Source organism: Anabrus simplex, chromosome 13 (assembly GCF_040414725.1).
Source record: "Anabrus simplex isolate iqAnaSimp1 chromosome 13, ASM4041472v1, whole genome shotgun sequence".
Taxonomy (NCBI): Eukaryota; Metazoa; Arthropoda; class Insecta; order Orthoptera; family Tettigoniidae; genus Anabrus; species Anabrus simplex.
This window is the reverse complement of record NC_090277.1, coordinates 44,993,326-45,011,873: the sequence shown is the minus strand read 5'-3', so window position 1 is coordinate 45,011,873 and position 18,548 is coordinate 44,993,326. Positions and strand designations below refer to the sequence as shown.

The 18,548-nt window shown below is 40.0% G+C and overlaps 1 protein-coding gene across 1 annotated transcript in view; it reads left to right on the top strand.

The window, feature by feature from the left end:
• LOC136884796 (TOX high mobility group box family member 2) overlaps positions 1-18,548 on the top strand; it is a 690,340-nt gene that overhangs the window by 611,774 nt on the left and 60,018 nt on the right. The window contains exon 6 of the mRNA XM_068230184.1: positions 1,846-1,961. Within this exon, the coding sequence (XP_068086285.1) occupies positions 1,846-1,961 (116 nt within the window). The remainder of the gene's footprint in view (positions 1-1,845; positions 1,962-18,548) is intronic.

The window sequence follows — 18,548 nt, the reverse complement described above, 5'->3', positions numbered from 1 at the left end:
AACGTGGAAGTAGACGCACGGGTCGTTCTGGTAGCGACCACTCAAGACTTGTATTCAGAAACCGAAATCATTGGATTATTTTAGATTTAAGGAAAGTATGAATTGTGATAAATTATCTGTACTGTTTTATTCTTATCAGATAATGTTGTACTCTTTATGTGACTTTTTTTTTTCTGTTTTCATTTTACCTGCATGAATTTCTCCGATAATTGTAAACCGGTAATGGAATAATTTTGATTTACTTGTTCGGAGTTCGTGTTGTGTTTATCATGTAAGTGCAGTTGAGTTTTTTTTTCTCTCTTTTTCTCGGGAACTCAACATTTCTAGACGATTTTTTAAAAATATGAACGAGTAATAACTCATGACCGACTTTAATCAAAGTTAGTTTTTTTTTTTTTCGTTCATTTTTCAAAGAGGAACAGCCACTGCGAGAGTCAGAATCTGTGTAGTCTTATCACTGGCGTACTCTCTTGTAGCCACTACTATTGTTTGAGAGTTGAAAGGACAGTCTCGAGATCATAATGATTGGTTTCAGAATTATTTTCATTCGTACGAGATCTTCCCGACAGCGGACAAGATGGGTCAACATCAGGTTTTTATGTTTACTAGTCAGACTGGCCTTCACCGTTCAGACCCATACTGATTACCTACTTGTTCTTATAATTTCGTGATGTCTCTTTACTGATTTTCTGAGGTAAAAATGTGTTGAATTTTTCCCGTTTGCGGCTTTAATTTGATGGAGTCACGCAGTATGAATTGTGATAAGTTATCTGTACTGTTTTATTCTTATCAGAGAATGTTGTTCTCTTTATGGGACACTTACGTTTCTTTCTGTTTTCATTTTACCTGCATGAATTTCTCCGAAAATTGTAAACCGGTAATGGTATAATTTTGATTTACTTGTAGTAACCTAAAATTAATCCTTGGGGGACAAATTATTATTATTATTATTATTATTATTATTATTATTATTATTATTATTATTATTATTATTATTTCATATAAGGCGACTAAGGACCACGATATTAAACTATTGCGTTTGGGGTGGTTTTTGATGTTTGTCCAGTAATTGCATGCACATCATCTGGCTGTCTTGTTCCTTCCTCTCCTTTGTCCAGAGGGTATCGGTATCTGCCTTCCTTCTTGGTGGTTTGTCCTGGAATCTCATTCGTTTAAGCATCCTCCTGAGAAAAGTCCGGTTTTTTAAGTCTCTTTCTGTTCCTCCCGGTTCTTGCAGATTTTTGTTTACTTCCATCAACCATGACGACTTAGTCTTCCTCTTTTGCCAGTAAACGAGAGGCTGGTTGGTCAACCTGACATGATGCATCCTATATACGTGTCCATAAAATGCTAGGCGTCTTCCTGGGCACGTCCGTGATTTTTTTTTACAGTATCTGTAGAGCTTTTGGTTGCGTTACCTTTTCTAGTCGTTCTCTTCCTTGACCGATCCCAATATCTTTCTCAATATTTTTCTCTCCCGGATTTCGAGCTTGTCTGAATCTCCTTTCTTGTTATTATTATTATTATTATTATTATTATTATTATTATTAAAACGTTTGGCTATTAAATGATTTATCTGCATAGTTGTTGGATGTACCGAGCAAATGGTTGTGCAGCTTAGCCATCGGCTTGCATTCGGGGGATAATGAATTCGAACCCCACTGTCGGTAGCCTGGGGCTGTACCTTATAATTAAGGCCACGGTCGCTTCCTACTCACTCCTAGCCCTTTGCTATCCCATCATCGCCTTAAGACCTGTCTAAGTCGGTGCGTCATAAAGCAAATTGAACAAAAAGAAATAGTTGTTGGAGTTGTATTCTACAGCATTTGTTTCTTTTAATTCCAGATGGCAGGCATGAAGAGGCCCTCACCCGAACCTGCCGATGCTGGTTTAGCCAAAGTACAGAAGAAACCAAAAGTTCAGAAGAAAAAGAAGAAGAGGGACCCCAATGAACCCCAGAAGTAAGTAGATTAGTGTTCCTTTTTCTCATTTTACAGCAGGTGTGTCTCTCTGTGTGCATGCTGATGCAGAGCGGTTGTATGAGCGGACTCCTTCAGAGAATCACTGGTATGTTGATTTTGTGAAGATACTGTGTGTTACTTTACGTATCTAAGCTTTTTTAAAGGGTATGTTAATTGAATCAACGTGCTTGCTGCGTATTTATTTTTATCTTTATTTAGCGTATGGCTACATCACTAGAAATTAATGTTTACAATATTATCTCATATCACAAACTAATATCCAAGCCATGAATGTAGTCTATATTGATCTCTGTCACAACCAGGAACTCAGGGAAAGCTCTCAGAGGACGTTCCTTGAACTATATGGTGAGCAGTAGGCTTTTCAGCACTACCACAGTCACAACTTGGAAAAGTATTTTTTTCTTCCACTTGTGCAGGAAATCGGCACACCTATCAGTATTAGTTCTTATTCGGTTAAAACCGACCAGATCTTGCGTGGCAATTCAAAGCCAGTTATGCGCGGCAAAGTTGTTCCGTCGTAGCATTAATCTGCCATGTACGTCTCCACAGTCATTAGTATTAAAGCCGTTACCGACTAACATCCTTGCAGTTTCCTGGGGTGGGTGACAAGTGCGACGCCTTCCTTTACTAACGATTGGGATGTCTGCGTGAACAGGGGGAGATGATTTATTTTTGTCTCCCGTACGCGTGCACTTTCCCGCCGCATAGGAGGAGGTGGAATGGGTAGCCAGAAAGGTGTAGGTCTGATTGTGCAAGGTATGGTTGAGCTGTGTGTCAACAAGTCTTACGTGAGTACTATTCATCCAAGCTTGAGAACAGTATTCCGGAACAGGGTAAACCTAACACAGAGCTGAAGCACGGATTGTTGATGCAGCGAAACCCCATGATGTGCCACAGAGTTTCTGGAGAATGTTATTTCGAGTTTTGATTTTGACAGCTGTTCTTAATAGGTGTTGTTTATAACTGAGCATTCTATCAAGCGTTATCCCTAGATATTTCGGGTTTCTATTATGTCTGAGTAGCCTGCCTTCAAATTGACCATGAACTTTTTACAAGTTAAGCATAAATAATGTTGTTCTCCATAGTTGCACTCGTTATCTAGTTTCACGCCGGCCAGTTGACCCGAATTTCCGCGGTTGTATGCCATTGTAAAGGATTCCTTTTTTTTTTTAAAAAAAAGAAGTGCGCTCGAAACATGTACCCTGCACAACAAGGATGTGGCCGGTGGAAAAACACCCGCGGTATCGCTTTCCTGTCGTAAGGGCATTAAAAGGATCTCTCAAACTTGCGAGCGTGGGTTGGCGACCACTGGCGCCCTTAGCTGAGTCCTGGCATTTCATCCACTTACTTGTGCCAGGCTTCTTAACATGATGATAGACTCTGTCATTGCGGTACTTAAGAAAAGCTGAGGGAGATCACGGTGACGACAGACTCCGTTTTTATAATTTAATTGTAAGAGATGTGAAATTACTCATTGGCTGAATGGTCAGCGTTGAGGCCTTCGGTTCAGAGGGTTCCGGGTTTGATTCCCGGCCGGGTCGGGGATTTTATCGCGTTTGATTAATTCTTCTGGCCCAGGGACTAGGTGTTTGTCCCAACACTTTCATCTACATATTCAGACAACACACTACACTACCAACCACCACAGAAACACGCAATAGTAATTACATCCCTCCATATAGGTTTGACGTCAGGAAGGACATCCGGCCGTAAAACAGGGCCAGATCCGCTTGTGCGACAGAGTTTGCACCTGCGACCCCACAGATGTGGGGAAAAACAGTGGAAGAAGATGTGAAATTGAATGATGTCTCAGAGCTAGTTGAAAGTAGGGGATTGTAAAGGTGTTTAGTTCGTTCACCGGATGCTTGCTGACTGAACGCGGAAGTGTCTCCATGTAAACCATGCATCCTTCCCGTCTAGCTTCCGAACACCTGCAGCATTCTGAAGTTTCTCTTCTTTATGTAACCAACTCTACCTGCTGCACGTGCCACAAGGATTGTGATTCTTGTCTTTATTGCCAGCTGATGGATAGCTGTAAAATATTAATAGTTTAAATTTAATTATCTAAAGGCAAGGATCTTGAAAGTATTGTTTCCTGGTATTGTTGGAGCCATCATCATCACTGCCTAAAGGCAATGCTTTGTCTATGCAACCATTCTTTCCTGTCCTCAGCAGCTAGTTTCATTTCAGAATAAGAACCATAATGGAGACTCTGTGCCAAGTTTTGAAGGATTTGTTTAGCCATCCTGTCTTTTTTTATTCTGGCCGGTCACAGTGGACCAGCTCTCTTGAAAACCTGGACATACTAGAAAAATGGATATAAAATCCTACAAAACTGTGTTCTTATTAGATTTTTTTTTTTTAATTTGAGGTCGCTGATTACGAATCCCATGTCGGAATTATAAAATTCAAAATGGCGGATCAAAAAATTATAAATTTAGCGGATTCGAGTAAAAATTCGGGTATAAGGTATTTTGAGGTCGCTGATAGCGAATTAGAAGTCGGTATTGAAATGTTTTATTAGATATTTTACATTTTCCAATCGAAATCATAGTCGCATTCGTCGTTTGCGTCATTATCGCTACCAGAAGGGTCGCTGTCGGGTTGTCCACTGGGAGATGGTTCGAAAAGCAGATCTTTTACCTCAGGTAGCATCTGTTTATCTTCTTCAGTTGTCATTTTCTGGAAGCTCGAGATAAGTGGATCCGAAGCAGTGGCGCATGCCGGGATCAAGACGTGGGTTACCATTAGACTTACGGTAACCTTATTCGATATTTGTTGTTGTGAACGTCAAGCCTTAAGCCTTGTGAGTTGCAGTCAATAGCTAACGCAGTAGCCTGCTGTGTTGTCAAAGCTGTTTCACAAGCTACTCCCTTTCCTCTGCTACTGTCAATAATCAACATTTGACCATTAGAGATGGTACCGTAAGGTTTAGCAAATTAATTAAAGTCCAGCTTTGTGGCTAAATGGATAGAATGCTTGCCTTTGGTCGGATGACTCCGATTCAATTCTCAGAATCAACCCACTCATATTCTTAATTCCCCTGGCTTGGGGACTTTGTTTATGACGTGTTCGCCATTCATTTCATCCTCATTAGGTCACCACCAAGCCTATACAGATGCCATGCACCATTATTAATACTATTATTATTATTATATATATTCGTTTACGGCCATTAGAGACCACGTTAGATAACAATTACATGTTTCTGGAAGCCTTCCTCACAGCCCAGAACTTCAGCATCCTCTCTCTGGCAGCCTGTCTTCTTTCGTCCGTCCACCCACGGTTAAGTTTTGGTTCGTCATGGAATCCCTGAAATCTGTCGATCACTGACCTAAACGTTGTTCGGTTTGAGATGTCTTCTGAATTTAGTCCGAGATCCTTTCTCACCTCCCTGAACCATTTGTCCGACACTTTAGGTCTGCTGTCTAGTATTGTGAAAATTATTATTATTATTATTATTATTATTATTATTATTATTAAATTAAAATTTTGAATTTTTACAATATTACCAGCGGCCGTGCCCATCATTCACTGGTTTATTAGCTTCCTCGAGAGATCAGTGGTGTCCATTCCAACCAATAAAAGAGGTGGTGTCCATTCCAACCAATAAAATAGAACACCAAACCTAATTTTAGCAAATCTACCTATGAAAATAACACTATATTACTCCTGTAACAGCAGCCCTTCATTGTCTTCCTACAGGGATGTACAGTAGAAGTAAACGGGAGTGAAATACCAGCACTCTGATATCCATATAATTAATAAAGTCAGTAGTATGAGGTGAGAAAGTACGTATACGATGAGTAACGCATGATTGTTCGTTAGCAGTGGCGATTTGACGGAGCGAAGCCTAGCACACCAATCACTTCCGGTCCCCGCACCTGTAGGACCTTCAAACTGCTAGCCGTGTGAGGTGAGGGACGCAGCGCTTGGACTGCAATATCAGTCTCCGATGCCTTTACTCTCAAAAATATGTGCGACGTTTTTTCTCACTGCTTTCAAGTTTTATAAATCGAACAATGTGTCAGATACTTACATTATAATGAGCTTTAGATTTCCGTCGTTCTCATTTGAGGTTTGGGCTTCACAGATAGCCTTGGTAGTCCTCAGTGCACGCCACTGATCCGAAGATGCCAGAAGCCGCTGGAATAAGGCATCATTTTCTCCAGGGAATATTTACGCGTAATTATTACTAATTATTTTATTGTGCATTATTTATTATTGGGTAGAAAGCCAGCCACAACACTAACGACACAGTTTTCCGAGCAATATATTGAGTTTAAATACATTACTTCCATTGTGAGTCTAAAGCTGGTGCCTGAGACTATAGTTTGTCTGTGTGAGGTTTAGTTTTTTTCAAAAATAAGGAGGTAATGAGATGCAAATGGTATTTGCTGACCCAGTGAATACTTGGAATACAGTAGCAAGTACTTGATAAATATTCATCAGCAGTGTGTGACGTCACCAGCCTCCAGCGATAACCGCCTTATTAGCCCACCTCTATGGGGAGCCCTCTTGTAAACACTGCGTCTTGAGCTGTAAACATCTATATTCTGAACAGGGGAGGAGAGGGGTTACTGGGGGTTACGATGTTTACAAAAGAAATTAAATAAACAGAAAATGAGAATAAACACGTGAAAGTCAAACCAAATCCCATAACACAACAGTCCCGAAGGGCCATGACCTACTAAGCGACCGCTGCTCAGCCTGAAGGCCTGCAGATTACCAGGTGTCGTGTGGTCAGCGTAACGAATCCTCTCGGCCGTTATTCTTGTTTTTCTAGATCGGGACCGCCATCTCGCTGTCAGATGGCTCCTCAATTGTAATCACGTAGGCTGAGTGGACTTTGAACCAGCCCTCAGATTCAGGTAAACATCCCAGACCTGACAGGGAATCGAACCCGGGGTAAGAGGCAGGCACATTACCACTACACCGCAGGGCCAGCTTTTGAACATTCACAGAGATATAATTGTAAAACCAACAGATCTCTCGAGTCTTTTTTAAAAGAAGCCTCGAAAGTTGGATTTTAGATTGTAATCTGAACATAGGGCCTACTATTTGCTGCAGAACTGTTGAGGTTGATCACATTGTTCTTGTTCTATATTTTTATATAGGCTAATCTCTTTTGCTGTACTGCAATCTGAATATCAACATAATTCACGTATATCAGAGTGCGGGATGCGCAGCTGTGAGCTTGCATTCGGGACATGGTGGGTTCGAATCCCACAGCTGTCGGCAGCCCTGAAGATGATTTCCAGTGTTTTCCCATTTTCCCACCAGGTAAATGCTGGGGCTGTACATTGATTAAGGCCACGGCCACTTCATGCCCACTCCTATCCCTTCGTATTCTATCAACGCCAAAATACTTATGTGTCTGTGCGATGTAAACAACTTGTAAAATTTAACAAAAATCATTGTTATGCAATCTCCACCACACGCATAAGCACCTTCATTATGTTCCATCATTTTGTAACTATAACAGCCCTTCCCCCCCCCCCCCCCCTCCCAACATCGGTCGATCCTGGCTACGCTACTGATTCTGAAGACGTTCTTGTACCAGTAAATTTGATTGTGAAATCATATTGGAAAATACGTACACATGGAATGGAACAAAATTAGTTTACTGCCGTGTGAGGATGTACTCTGAGACAGTATCTAAACAGAATACCTTTTATTAGAAATATCCAGAAATTGCAGCCGGTAGTACGCCACAATAGTGGTGAAAGTCAGTCCTGGTTAAGTTCTGGTTTAGCTACAGAAGATTCCCACATACGGAAACTTCGGAGCGCGATTTTTTTTTTTAAATTCACGGCCAGTTGAGTAATTCATATGGTAAAACACAATGTGAATGTGCTCAAGTACCCCGTCATCATATTCATAGATTTCTCGGCATGTGGAAGAGCTCCTGCGGGACAAAATAACCGGCACCGTGGCGTCTTCAAAAATAGTAGGGGTACCGGTAGTTAGTTGGACGTAACGCCTGTAACTTTCTTCTTGACCCTTTCCCCAAGCCCTAGGGGCTCTGAACTTGGGTGACAGCACTAAATGCAGATCAATGGTGTGTGCGTTAGCGACCATGGGGCTCTTTGCTTCGTCCTCCCCCTGTGGGTGGGGGCGGTAGAATAACACCCACGGTATCCCCTGCCTGTCGTAAGAGGCTACTAAAAGGGGCCTCAGTGGATCTGAACTTTGGAGCGTGGGTTAGCGACCACGAGGCCCTCAGCTGAGTCCTGGCATTGCTTCCACTTACTTGTGCCAGGCTCCTCACTTTCATCTATCCTATCCGACCTCCCTTGGTCATCTCTTGTTCTTTTCCGACCCCGATGCTATTAGGTTTGCGAGGGCTAGGGAGTCTTTCATCTTCACGCCCTTCGTGGCCCTTGTCTTCCTTTGGCCGATATCTTCATTTTTCGAAGTGTCGGATCCCTTCCATTTTTTCCTCTGATTAGTGTTATATAGAGGATGGTTGCCTAGTTGTACTTCCTCTTAAAACAATAATCACCACCACCACCACTATTAGCTGCGTCCTGGCATTGTATCCATTTACTTGTGCCAGGCTCCTTACTTTCATCTATTCTTTCCAACCTCCCTTGGTCAACTCTTGTTCTTTTCCGACCCAGGCGATATTAGAGCATTCGGCCCTTCGTTGCCCTTGTCTTTCTTCGGCCGATACCTTCATTTTTCGAAGTGTCGGACCCCATCCATTTTTTTCTCTCTGAATAGTGTTATATAGAGGATGGTTGTCTAGTTGTACTTCCTCTTAAAATAATAATCACCACCACGTTTCTCCAATTTACCGAGGGGGTTGGCCGAGCGGTTAGGGGCGCGCAGCTGTGAGCTTACATTCGGGAGATAGTGGGTTCGAACCCCACTGTCGGAAACCCTGAATATGGTTTTCCGTGGTTTCCCATTTTCCCACCAGGTAAATGCTGGGGCTGTACCTTCATTTAGGCCACGACAGCTCGCTTCCCATTCCTATCCCATCGTCGCCATGAGACCTATCTGTGTCAAAGCGACGTAAAGCAAGTAGTAAAATATTTCCCCAGTTTTCGGTTGTACATATTTTGTAAGAATTTTGCTCATTTTTACGGCGGGATGTCTTTCCTGATGCCAACCCTGAAGTATGTGGAGGGATGCATTCAGTATTGTTCTTTTCTGTGGCGATTTGTAGTGTGATGCGTTTTATTGAAATGAAGATGAATACAAACACCTAGTCGCCGAGCTAGAGAAATTAACCAGACAGTTAAAATCCTCGACCCGGCCGTGAATCGAACTCGGGGTACTCTGAATGGAAGGCCAATACTTTAACCATTCAGCCAAGGACTCAGATTCGCATCAATATTTTAATAATAATAATAATAATAATAATAATAATAATAATAATAATAATGGCTTGTGGCCTCACAGAAAACGTCCAAAAATTACAAAAATCCAGGATTTTTTCAAAAAGCTTATAAACACTTATTTTTCTTTCGAACACTGTTCTGGCCGATATCCAACCATGCCTTTTTAAATATAGGGAGGTTTTGCCAGGTCTACAAATAAAAAAATAGGTAGTTGGTACGTAAACATGTCGGGAGTTTTAATGAAAATTTCGGTAGTTTCTCGAGCACTGAAATGTTACAGTATAACTAAATTAAAGAAGTTAATATGAGGAAAAGATGCAATTTCACTCACCAAAAGATACAATTTCACTCACCCGTACTCTCTGGCCACGCTATGCTTCTTCTTCTTCTCTTTCTTCTCTATTTTCCAGTAGATCTAGTTATTGATCAGGCGTAGAAATTGGGTACCAATTTTGATGTTGTAGCAGGATGCAGATTTTATATTCTCTATGGGGGTCGAGGATTTACCTTCGAATGATTCAGTCAAGCCTGAGTTTTGAGTTCAATACAACGAGAGATTACGAAATTTGAGCATAAAATTAATGCGGGGAAGTACCTAACTAGTGCTGTTATCGATAAAACGTCACGTAGTGAGACGAGGCGAGTTTTTCGCCACAAATATATTATGTACCATTAATCTTTGTTATTCATTTTCCTGAACTTTGGATTAGAAGAAATTCCGGGGGAACTTTTTGTTTTATCGGGTTTTCTGGTGTGTTGCAAAAAAATCGGGAGATCTGAAATTTCGGGAGACGTGGCAACACTGTGTAGGGGAGCTTCCTAGGTCCTCCTAGACTGGAGGTAACTTTTATTAGCCATCTGGAGCAAGCTTTGGTAAAAAAAAAAAAAGTTCGGAAAAAGAGTATTAAAATACCAGTACCCTGACTTTAAATCAGGACCATTATACCATTGATTTTACTTCATTTTAGGACAGAAGGAACCAGCCACGCGTAGGGAGAACAGAATCGCAGATAAGAAGTTCAAAATAATAACAATCTCCGTAATGTCGCACCGACGCAGATAGGTCTTATGGCGACGGTGGGATAGGAAACGGCCGTGGTCTTAATTAAGGTGGGGTTCGAACCCATTATCTCCCGGATGCCAGCTCACAGCTTCGTGGTCCTAATCGCACGACCAACTCGCCTGGTCTAAACAAAAATTTGTTGCCTAGTGTAATCATTATCATTCTCCTCTTGGTTGTTCCTGAGTAGTTTTCCTGTTCTTAGTCAGTGAATGCTTCGATTGGCTGAAAACATCCTTCCGCATGGGCGCCCATATGACAGTGTCTAGGGAGGGGGGGGGGGGGGTGTAGACCTGGGGGTATGTAGTAATTTTAATATTTTGGAAGATAAATGACGATTTGTATTCTGCGGTAGAATAACCCACGGTATCCCCTGGCTGGTGGGGGACGGTACTACCGCTTTTACGTAATACTGACTTTTAAATCATTTTCTTGAAAAGAAATCACGTGACTACACTAGATTTTTGCCTTTCCCTGAGAGGTAGAGGGCGCCCTTGTCGTTCCGTTATCGTTCTAAATAGCAATCTCTGCGTTTGTCTTTTCTGTACAATTTTCCTTATTTCCAGGTCCGATTACAGAGATGTTTATTCTTATAAGGAGAACTAGCGAATGTACCCGTGCTTCGCTACGGTATTCTACATTGTATTCGAATATCGAAGTAAATAGTGTACATGCAGTAAATAAGATTGTTTTAAAATTGCATGTCTCTTAGCGTTATCCGAGAAAGAGCATGGGGAGGTCCCCGTACGTTGTTTCCAATGTAAAGTGTTTGTTACGGAATTGTGATATAACGGCAGGCTCACTTGCCTACTACCATTCACAATCGAGTTGAGAAGTTTATATTATAATTGCAGGCCCCATTGCCTACTACGCGGACAGAATCGATTTGGGGAGTTTTCGTTAAAATGGCAGCCCCCTTTCCTACTTCCAGACAGATTACAGTTGAGGAGTTTCTATTATAATGGTAAGCAATTACCCTACTATCACTCGAAATTGAGTTGTGCAGTTATCATTATAATGCCAGGCCCATTTTCCTACTGCCAGCCAGCTTACTGCCAGTCACACCAAGTTGGTGAGTTTCCATCAATATAGCAGGCCACTATGCCTAATGCCAGTCACATTTTAGATGAGGACATTTGTTTCTAATTGCGGGCACCCTTGCCTACTGCCAAACACAATCGGGTAGGGGAGTTTTAAACAAAACTGCATGCTCACTTGCCTTCTGCAAGTCAAATCGAGAAGGGAACTATTCATTACAATTGTAGGCCTTCCTTACTAATGCCAGTTACACAGGAGTTGGAGAAGGAACCCTTTCCTACTGCCAGTCAAAGTCGGTGTGGGGAGTACTGATTACAATATCAGACCCACCCTTTCTCGATCGCTAAAAATCGACATCAGTGAATATATATAGATCGACATACGAAAGTATATGCGTGTTTACAATATTGAAGACCTTCATTTACAGATAAACTGCTACTAAACGTACGTCATATCGACAAAAGATCATACCATAAGACACGCCGGATTTAGTGGCCTAAATGGCTGGTCCTATGATATGTCATCTATCCTTGGGTCAGATTGAGTTAGAAACGTGGAACAGGGTAAAGGTTTTGTAAGATTATCACACATTACATTACTTTTCGGATAATTATGTGACAGCTACATACATAGCATTTGGCTAACATATGCCTACTGGGTGGGACAATTTTCGTGAAGAGTATGATGATTCTGTATTTCATATAAGTAATTGAAAGTATGAATTATGCATGTGAAAATTCCAAATTGACTTAACATCGATTAATAGAGAAAAATCAAATGTAAAAGGGATACAGATACGGCAAAAAGTCTTAAGACCAAGGTTGTAGATCATTCCAAATTGAACGGAGATTGTGCAATCCGTTATGTGATAGGAATTTCCGAAGGTGTGCACCATCATTAAAATTGCCTGCATATTTCGATATTCTTCGGGGATAAAAAGTGAAAAATTTAATGATCTAGGATGTTTTCCGTTCGTTACAGGCTAAAACGTATAATTTTGTCAATTTTCAATTATCTTCTTTTTCTTCTGGCAGATTATGCCGCAATCTGGATTTTGGGCGAGGCGGGTAAAAATTAGGACTTTCTGGAAACTAAACCAAAAATTATGGATATGGTCATTATTACCCCTTAAGCGGAAAGATGTACGAAAATATCGCCAAAATAGTCCGTCTAGAGGCACACAGTCGTTACGATTTCATTTATATAGTTAAGGAATCTGCTCCATGTAAACCACCTTTTGGGCTATGTCCGCTGGACTTAACCTGCAAAAGTGACCATTCATGATATCTCCCTTATTAATCCTCCTGACGAAAAAATGCACATGAAAAGAAAGGTTTAGAGGTGGAATTCCATCACGTTTGTTCGATTTCCAGTCAGGTTGGTCTTGTTCTGTATATACTGTGGAAGAGTAAAATCACCATTTGTGTTCCCTATAAACCGCCAGTCGATTCCGGAACATGAAATGTTATTTACGTGTAAAACCTACCTTTGGACAGGTGGATGCTAAATATAAATTTTGGTTCGAATGTCTTCAGTAGTTTTCAAGTTGTAAGGAATACGCTTTACACGCACCCGCTCGTGAGTCAAGTCCGATGGGACTTGTACAGAAAAACGGTCCGTTAATGATATCTCCCTTATTAATCCTCGTATCGAAATGATGCACATGAGAAAAAAGATTTAGAAATTAATTTCTACCAAGGTAGGTAGATTTCCATTAAGTTTGGTTGTGTATATTTTGTGGAAGTGCAAAATCACTGTTTCGGTTTCGTATAAACCCCTAGTCAGTTCAGGGATTTAGAAACAATATTTGCCCTAAAACCTATCAAGGACAGGTGTATTCTAAATATGAGTCTTGGTGGAAATACATCCAGTAGTTTGTAGCACTCGCGTACATACGGCGTAATTAAGGAAGAAAGTTAAGAAAGTTGAAAGTAATAGAAAATGGGTTATAACTGAGGACAGCCGGATAACGACAAATATGTAAATGCCAAGTGAATATATTGGAATATCAAATGCCTCTCAATAAATTATGCTAGTGCGAGTTATGGATATAATAAAGCGGTAACAGAGGACAAATTTAGGTCCAGTGATTCTTAGGTAAACAAATAATAAGAAGATGACTAATGGTGTTATTACTTAATCTATTCGAGGGCGGTTATAACATCCAACGATATTCCGCCAATATCCCGCAGGTGGGCCGATTGACGCCTCTCTTGCCATCTACCCAAGGAACAACCACGAATTTAAAAGCATGATGAGGAAAATGGCAATACGTTACTTCCCTGCTGGCATGCAGTCAGAGACGTTGCAATGGTAAGCTGTAGGTTCGTTGTCGGTCTGTCGGTCACTCAATGCAGAGCATGATACCAGCGGAAAATTGTAAATTTCTCCGTCATGTGAAGAGTAAGGTAAATTATGAACATAACGAAAGTTGTTTATAATGAAGAGACGTTTCACGTACGGTAAACTAAGTTTACAGAAAATCAATAGTATAAGAGAAAATGGAGGAAAACCATTCTGGTTTTCCTATAAAACCCCCGTCTATTCATAGATTTTTAAATAATATGCATAACTAAACCTTCCCAGGGATGAGTATACTCTAAATATGAAGCTTGGTTGAGATCTATCCAGCCGTTTCGAAGTGATGGTGGAAATACCATTCAGGTTTTCGTATGAACTCCCCGTCTGTTGAAAGATTTTAAAATAATATGCATATCGAAACCTTCCCCGGGATGAGTGTACTCTAAATATGAAGTTTGGTTGTGATCTAACCAGCCGTTTCGACGTGATGGTGGAAAAACCATTCTGGTTTTCCTATAAACCTCCCGTGTACTCAAAGATTTTAACATGATATGCATATCGAAACCTTCCCCGGGAGGAGTATACTCTAAATATGAAGTTTGGTTGAGATCTATCCAGCCGTTTCGACGTGATGGTGGAACAGACAAACAGACAGACAAACAAACAGACGCGAAACGTAAAAACCACCGATTCGGTCTTGAGTTGACCTAAAACGGATAAATATCTGAAAAATTGGCAAAACAAAAGAAATTACAGACAGCGGACCCCCTACAATTTTATTTATATAGATGATAAAGTAATATTGTATGCAGAAGTAAACATTGCTAATGACCTACGCAACATGAAGAGGATAAACAAGAACGAGATAAATATACATATTCACGAAAGAAGTTTAGCAAACACGTTCCTCAATTGCGGGCTGCCTAAAAGACAAAGTTACAATGACAATATTCAAGAATTTTCAAAATATTAGAAAGAAATCAACAAAGACAAAGCATCTCAGTGGAGGTAATTGCATAAAATCCTGATTGATGACTTCGAAGCGGGCAGCACCATGTTTCGTGTACTTGGGTTCTCTTCATATTTCAGTAAAATATATTGTCCCTGCTGTTTGTATTATAACTTGATATCGTATTATTATTTTTTACTTTCAATACTTTTTATTCTCCCTTTTCAAAGAACATGAAATCCCAATTTTCGTCAGAGCATATTTACATCGATAACCCGTGGCATTCGTGTGGAGTTGCTAGAAATCGGGAACTTCCGAGTGTTAGGGTGGTTGGGAGAGAGGGGGAAATGAGATCGAGGAGGCAGTGAGTTGGATGGGAGGGGAGTTGACGGAGGTATAGTGCAATTCAAATAGGGCATGTATTATTGATTATACAGAAAGAACCCATTCTGTTGCTTTAGCTCTCTGTATTCCCCTCCCTTCCCCTATACTATCTTTTTCTCTCCGATCCCAGCATCCTCTCTCCTCTCTTTTACTCCATCCATTCCATTCTCTTTCACGAGAAAAGAGAAGATGGATAATTTGATTCCTGCACTGTCTACTACCATTGTTAGATGCATCCATCACCGATGAAGGCCATATATCTTAAAAACGTTTATATATAGCTCTTTTCTCCTCTGTCTTTCTCATGCTATAACTCAACATATTGTTTATTCTCTCTCTCTCTCTCTCTCTCTCTCTCTCTCTCTCTCTCTCTCTCTCTCTCTCTCTCTCTCTCTCTCTCTCTCTCTCTCTCTCTCTGTATATATGCGTCTTCTTTTCCATTTAGTACTCATAAACTTACATAAACGTTCTTGGCATTTCCACAGACAGTTTGTAGATTTATTATTACCACTCCACTCTTGGCTTTCTTTTAACGAAAAAAAAGAACATTCATATTTTTTAAACAGAGAAAAATATGCATACAGAAGGTTTTGTATCATTCCAAGAGAAAAATATATTACTGTATTTGATAGCACTTGATTTAATAGTTTTTATTATAGAAGGATATGTTACCGAATAAATATACGAGGTATTTCCATTCCTTTTGTTCTTGTATAGCAGATGTATGTGTTCTACGTTTTTTATGATTGGATTTACTTATTTTTTAAAAGTATTCTTATTACATTTCACATTTCGCGAAAGAGATGGCTGTTTTTACTGCCATTATGAAGAGTAATAAAATGCAATAATTTATTTTATCTCTTTCTGTTGTTCTCGCAGTTGAAATATAACGGGGCTATAGAAGAGTTAGAATTTCCTCCAAAGTCATGAAAAGGAAATTGAATAATTGTATTCAAAGGCGCTTGTAGATAATGTAAAGCAGGGCTTTTTTGGGTTCTCAGATTTTTTTTTTTTTTTTTTTTACTAGTGCTTCTTTGCGATGGCATCATTGTTCATAGCTACATTCACCTGATTCCTTAGGGGCGCTCACCTTGTGGAATGATAATAATGTAGATACGTACACATGCCGATTACGTAGTAACAAATAAGTATATAAAACATGCAGCAGGATTTCAGATACCATGCGCAAACGAAAGGTTAAATTCTTTGGACTTATTTCAAGAATGCCCAACGACACACTCGCTAAGAATTAACCCCCCCACCCCCCAAGAAAAATCAACAAGTCCAATAGGAAATGCCTTATGACAAAGGGTTTTTTAACATTAATAAGGATCTGCAAGAAATGAACATCATGGATCAAGACATTCACAACCGAACCACTTTCAGAAACAAGATACGCACATTTGAGGGGTTCTTAGAGCCAGAAACAGCGACCAAGAACAAACATCGGGCGGCTGAAAAGAAAGAAGCTGTAAGAAAGTGAATGAAATCGTGAAGAGTTATTTACTTGGTCCATAGCTGGACAAAATCGATTATGAATGAATAATAATAATAGTATTGGGTATTGGGCAAATATCAAGTTCCTCTCCAGCAGAAAAGTTGAACGTCGAGGTCCTTAGTTTGCCCACTCGAAGAAAGAATAATAATAATAATATAATAACTAGCAGTTTCCCGCTGGCTCGGCCCGCAATGTACAAAGTGTGGTGTTGTTCGTTATCCTCACGGATGTATTTGCAAAGTTTCGAGTTAATGAAATAAAGCACATAATCTACTGTGGTAATAGAATGTAATATTATGTAAACAAAACACTTGAAAATACATCACACAAAGAAATTGAATTAAACGTTCCTTGGAACAACACTACGCGCCGAACTGTTAAAAAGTCCTTAAAAGATCTTCGTCATGGAGACAATAATGTACTCATAATTTTTCTCAGATCTACCAATTTGAATAGTTAAGTTCTGAAATGAAAGACCTTGAGCCAAAACAAACTCCGTACCTCAATTAGAACCAAAGATATGATTGCTTCAAAGGGATAATTTGATTTATAGTACCTGATGACAAATCTGTGCATGAATACCTTTCAGTTAAAAAAAGAATGAAGGAAATCGATCGGATAGAATGGCCGGACTGACTGGCTTTAGTTTTTATAATTTTTTAAATATATAGATTACATCATCCTCATAGACTGTTATACTATTCAGTCTGCAAGTCTCTGTGAATTTACTAAACGTTTGCATATTTGTAACTAGCTGTGTGTCCTCGTTCATTTCTATACCTATTGTCTTTAAATCATGAGCAACAGAGTCTAGTCCTAACCATTGTCGTCTTGCTCTCTCCCTCTCTCTCTCTCTCTCTCTCTCTCTCTCTCTGCTTCTCTTACCCTCCATGACAGTCCATTATCCTCCAAGGTAACCTATCCTCCTCCATTCACCTCACATCACCCCACCACCGAAGCCTGTTTGTGCGTACAGCTTCATCAGCCGAGTTCATTCGTAACTTAATCTTTATCTCCTCGTTCCGATAACCTTCTTACTGTTGTTCCCACCCGTTTGTACCATCAATCATTCTACTTTGTCTTGTATTGTTAGGCAGTCGAACTTTACCAGTAACACTCCCTGTACACCCTAGTTGTAAGTGGCGACTAAAAGGGAGACCAGGGACTTTCACCTTGAGAGCGTTCGTTGGTGATCATGATTGCTGGTCCCTTCGCTTTCGTCTTTCGTATCCGACCTCCTTTGGTCAAGTCTTGTTCTTTTCCGACTCTGACGGTATTAGGTTTGCGAGGCCTAGGGAGTCTTCCATTTTTTTCTCTGATACCTTCATTTTTCTAAGTGTCGGACCTCTCCATTTTTTCCCTACTGATTAGTGTTAATAGAGGATGATGGCCCAGTTGTACTTGCTCTTAAAACAATCAGTTTTTAACACTCATTTCAGGCCATTCTTTCTCTGTCAATTTCAAAATCGTTTACAAGTGTTAAATTTTGGTTAATGATGTTTTCCGGACACTTCTTTGTTTGTGTTTTTACTGCATGTTTTCCAATTGAATCACTCATTTGAGAAAGTACGTAAATAAAAAACAAGAACTTTCGGGAAAGTAGAAAGAAAATGTGTGGTTTCTAGACAACTGCAATAAGAATTATGAAAAAATATGAAATTGGTACATGCTGCCACTCTTGAGACTGTTGTCAATTATAGTGATTTTTAATGGTTTTTACAACATGGTAAATTTAACTTTTTAGAACTTGACTTATGTTGTTTCTAAAATAAACATGGATTTTCAAAGTAAAACTCATGTTTTGTTTAAATACATATATTTACAAGACAACATAGGTACAAAACCTGTTAAAACAGTATCTTTTTAGTTCTCCATATCACCTTCATTATTATTATTTCCAAGTTGCTTCACGTCCCCCCAACACAGATAGGTTCTTTGGTGACGATGGGGCAGGAAAGAGCTAGGAGTGGGAAAGAAGCGTCCGTAG